We start from the raw sequence: 4,216 nt of genomic DNA, 5'->3' as shown, positions 1-4,216 counted from the left end.
AGCTATATTTGTGACAGGGTTCAGGTAATGGTGGAGGAGATTGTAGCGCGTGTTGGAAAAGATGATCCGGTCAGGGGAGAATGGAGGGTCGAACATGCCACTGATGGCGCCGTCTGGTGTGATGCGAGTGACTTATGCGAAGGCGTAAACCTAGAGATAGACGGAGTGGTGGCTGAGGATGCGGCCTGGATGAGAAAGCCAGATGATTATCACCATATAAACGTAGCAGAATTGGATGCGGAACTGAAGGGTGTGAACTTAGGGGTGAAATGGGGGCTTAAAGATATGCTTATTATGACAGATTCGGTTACTGTGGGCCGATGGATCGATTTGACCTTGTCAGAAGAAAGGCGAGTCAAGACTGCGGGTGCAGCAGAGATCTTGGTGAAGCGCAGGTTTGCAGTACTGAAGGAGATGGTTGAAGAACTGGGACTAACAATCCGGGTACAGATCATAGGGTCGAAAGGCAACAAGGCGGATGCGATGACCAGGGTTAGGAAGGAGTGGAAGGAATGGGCTAAAGTCGACAGATTGGGTTGTGGGGCGGTTGGTGTTTCTGCAAAGGAACTTCACGATCAGCATCCCTTTGAAGTGGAAAAGTCATGGTATCTGGCACGACAGGTGGACCCAAGCATCACGAAAGATCAGATGAAGGATGTGGTGAGGGGTTGTGAGAAATGTCAGTCCATCGATCCCGCACCGGTCGGACACACGGTTGGGGAGCTGAGTATAGATAGGAATTGGGAACGTTTGGCGATTGACGTTACCCATTATTGCGAGGTGCCGTACTTGTCAATGGTGGATTGCGGCCCAGGTAGATTCGCGATCTGGCGACGGCTGAGAAATGAGCAAACGGAGCAAATTATTTCTAAATTGAGGCAGGTGTTTTCGAGCGAGGCCCAGTCACTGAAGTGCTGATGGACAACGCGGCAGCCTTTAGATCGAAGGCTTTTATGGATTTCCTTGCGGGATGGAACGTGAGGCCTTTCTTCGGAGCGGCCTATCGACCGGGGTGGAATGGAATAGTGGAAAGGAATCATCGGACTATGAAAAGCGATAGCGGAGCGAGGAAACATGTCGCCGGTGGATGCAGTATTTTATTACAATTGTTCACCGAGGTATAGACAAGAGGAGAGACCTCTGTGCCTCAAAGGTCGGTCATGAGATATGAATGGAGACTACCAATAGTTGTTCCGGCGGAACACGAGGGAGAGTCATCCGCTACAGTAACAGTGGGTGATGAGGTGTGGGTTAAACCACCTGATGCCAAGTGCACAACTCAATGGGATCGGGGAGTTGTGACCAAGATCAACTCCACGAATAATGTCGAAGTGGACCATATGCCTCGACATATACAGGATGTGAGGGTCGCCGGAGATCGCGACCAGCATGTGGCAGTCCACGAGGAGGCTCAGGAGGTGCAACCACGGGCAGAAGTCGGACGTCGGTATCCTCAGCGACACAGGCGGGAGCCAGCGTGGCATGGTGATTATGAGATGTAGTATTAAGATGGAGGCAAGGATGGGAGGTAACGTTGAGGGAAGGGGCCTTTTGGATAACTATGTATGCTTTGCTTATACGTAGGTGATCGTTTGACAGGTAGTCAGAGCGTTCGTTTGGAGTTGTGTTTAAGTCATGTGAATAGAGGTCATGTTACAATCTTTTTTTTGGTTGAATATTCTGCGTCAGGGAGGAGGATGCGCCTTTCTGCGATACTTGTCGGGGTGTGGGCATGGTTCGATGATATAAGTAGTTGGACCGGTCGAGATAACTACATGTTTTGCTTATACGTGTGCGATCGAATGACAGGTAGTCACAGCGTTCGCTTCATGTCTTGTTTGGGTTTTGTAGCTGAAGACGAGCTTTTTTGAGTACGCTCTGTCAGGGCAAGGGATATACCTTTGCGGGGGACCTCTAGATTCGAGACTCTTGTGTTGCCGTATATTGGATGGAATCTTTCTTGTTAAAAGTTGTTCTTTTTGTTTTTGTTTTGCTGGTGCTTATCTGATAGGGTGGGGAATGAACATGGGATGGTGGAATGGGATCGAGGTAGTTGATTTAGTATAAATCAAGGGGGCGTGTTATTGGAGAGATGAATAATTGAGAGTTACGGGCCCATGAGACTAGGGGGCGCTGGGCGGGCCGAACAGAGTTGCCGCCCCGTGACACTATGGGCGTTGAAACATGGGTATAAAGGCGAGGCGGGAATTCTGTGCGCCCCTTCTGATCCGTCTCAGTTTCTACTAGAGACCAGAGTGGCCGACGTCGTCGTAGCTGCCGGCGAAGTGACACCTCCGAGGGCCTGACGACGTGATCTAAGCCGGCCAGCGCAGGCGCGTCGCCACGTTCGAGGTCCTCACATTTTCTCCTGTGAGTGTGTTGACGCCAGTCGGTAAATACAGTCTTTCTACCTCGCAATCACACTCTTCACTGTGGTCAGTAGATCTTCATGCTGCCCCACTGCGTAGGTGATTTTGTTCCTTATCTCAGAATTTGAAACGTGGTTTTTGTACGAGATGTCAAGGAGTAGTATCTCTTTTCAGCTCTGCAAAGTTCAGAGCCGTTCAACTTTTGAAGAATTTCAATCCGGAAGTCGTATTTTTATACCTAGTGCACTCGGTGACGTAATATCCTTCATCGGCAACGTAGAAAGTTTTCAGCTTTAATTGATGTCTCTTTCTATGGACATTTTACATCACATATAACCATTCCACAGATCTGTGAATTATCTGGTAATGAAATAAGGTTCTAATTGGTCGTTGTGTATAGGTTTCACTCGTAAAGGGAGTAGAGTTCTAGACTTCAGCAGCCTCCCGAGAAAAATTCAAAATTAATTCCTGCTAAAACCAAAAATGCTCAATGTGAAAACAATTAATTTGTGTCTCGAGTGCTCATATGACCTCATACAGTTGAGAACGCCGTAAAACTCTTACCAAAACGAAGGATAATATGTCCGAAAGCTGACCAGAGGCCATGAAGAAGCAAACTTCGATCAGAAAGACAAATTTGCATATTTCATAGATGTATGCGTGTTGTTTAGTTTTAGTAAGTGTTTTAAGGCACTTGTAACACAATAAAGTCATTTAAGTTCCAAAGATTAGAGATGTTACAAGAGAGTAACAAACAGAAAAAAGGAGGAGAGGTAAGATGTTTGATAGGAAAGAATGGGCATACCACACAAGAGCACCCGCCAACCACCCACTCGCTATGAATATTGTAGTTTGCCTTTTAGAATATAAGACAAAAGAAAATCGAATTTATAAATGAATTAGATCTAGATCTTTAAAAACCCCCCAACTATTTATGAATAATTGAGTTTGATGAAAAAAAATCCAAAAATAAAAACAAAATCGATGACAAAATAATGTTGATTCTCTTTCAGATTGAGTCGTCTCTGAAGTCCACAAGACATGGCCCAAGTTCTCCTTCCGGTGGCCACTACTCTCGCCTCGCTTTCAGTTCCCGCGCTATGGGCCAGACACTGCAGCCAATCAGAGAGCCGCGTCTTCTACGCAGACGCTGGCCACGTCACTTCCTTTTGGGACGCGGTCCAAACGTGCTCTCGGCTGAACGGCTTTCTCGCCGAGTTCCAAACCCCGGCTGACAACACGACGTTTTCCTACTTGAACAAAACGGCAGTGGCTCCGAATGAGCACTTGGTGGTGGGCGCCGTGTCGTTTGGCAACACATCTGTCTTCCGGTGGTACACGTCGGGCGAGATCGTGGAGACGATTGGTGACGTAGACAGCGCCATGAACGTCAGCCGTTCGGCGGGCACGGAGGGAGAGAAGTGCTTTTTCCTCATGGGGGGCCGCCTAGTCCGTGGTGTCTGCGAAGGCTGGGAGCCTCAACTTGTCCACGCGCTGTGCCAGATAAACCTCCACGAGCAAAAGTTCCAAACCGGGGCCTGTACCCTGTGTATGTGCCCGGGCATGAGTAGACCGCAGTGTAAGACAACGGTGTGCGGCTGGCCGTGCGCTGAGCTCATCGAGACAACCACGTGTGAGTACTACTACCCGTGCAGGAGCAATAAAACGTGAGTGTCCTTGTTGTAGTCAGAGTCTTACGGTACACGCAGCGCAAATAGGTCATATAAGTGCAGAAACCGGCGTCGATGATGGTGCAGAGGTTAGCTGCTTTGTTGTTACACGCAATAGTCCTATTCATCATCATCATCATCATCATCATCATCATCATCATCATCATCATCATCATC

At 48.1% G+C, this 4,216-nt stretch overlaps 1 protein-coding gene across 1 annotated transcript in view; it reads left to right on the top strand.

Annotated features, from left to right (window-relative positions):
- Positions 1-2,450: 2,450 nt before the first annotated feature.
- LOC101855690 overlaps positions 2,451-4,216 on the top strand; it is a gene marked incomplete at its 3' end in the record, with an annotated part of 7,234 nt that continues 5,468 nt past the window's right edge. Inside the window, 2 exon segments of the mRNA XM_005112018.3 lie at positions 2,451-2,732; positions 3,383-4,036. Coding sequence (XP_005112075.2) covers positions 3,411-4,036 — 626 coding nt within the window.

The sequence above is a fragment of the Aplysia californica genome, unplaced genomic scaffold (genome assembly GCF_000002075.1).
Source record: "Aplysia californica isolate F4 #8 unplaced genomic scaffold, AplCal3.0 scaffold01164, whole genome shotgun sequence".
Taxonomy (NCBI): Eukaryota; Metazoa; Mollusca; class Gastropoda; order Aplysiida; family Aplysiidae; genus Aplysia; species Aplysia californica.
The sequence above is the reverse complement of the archived record's forward strand: the minus strand, read 5'-3'. Positions and strand labels throughout refer to the sequence as shown.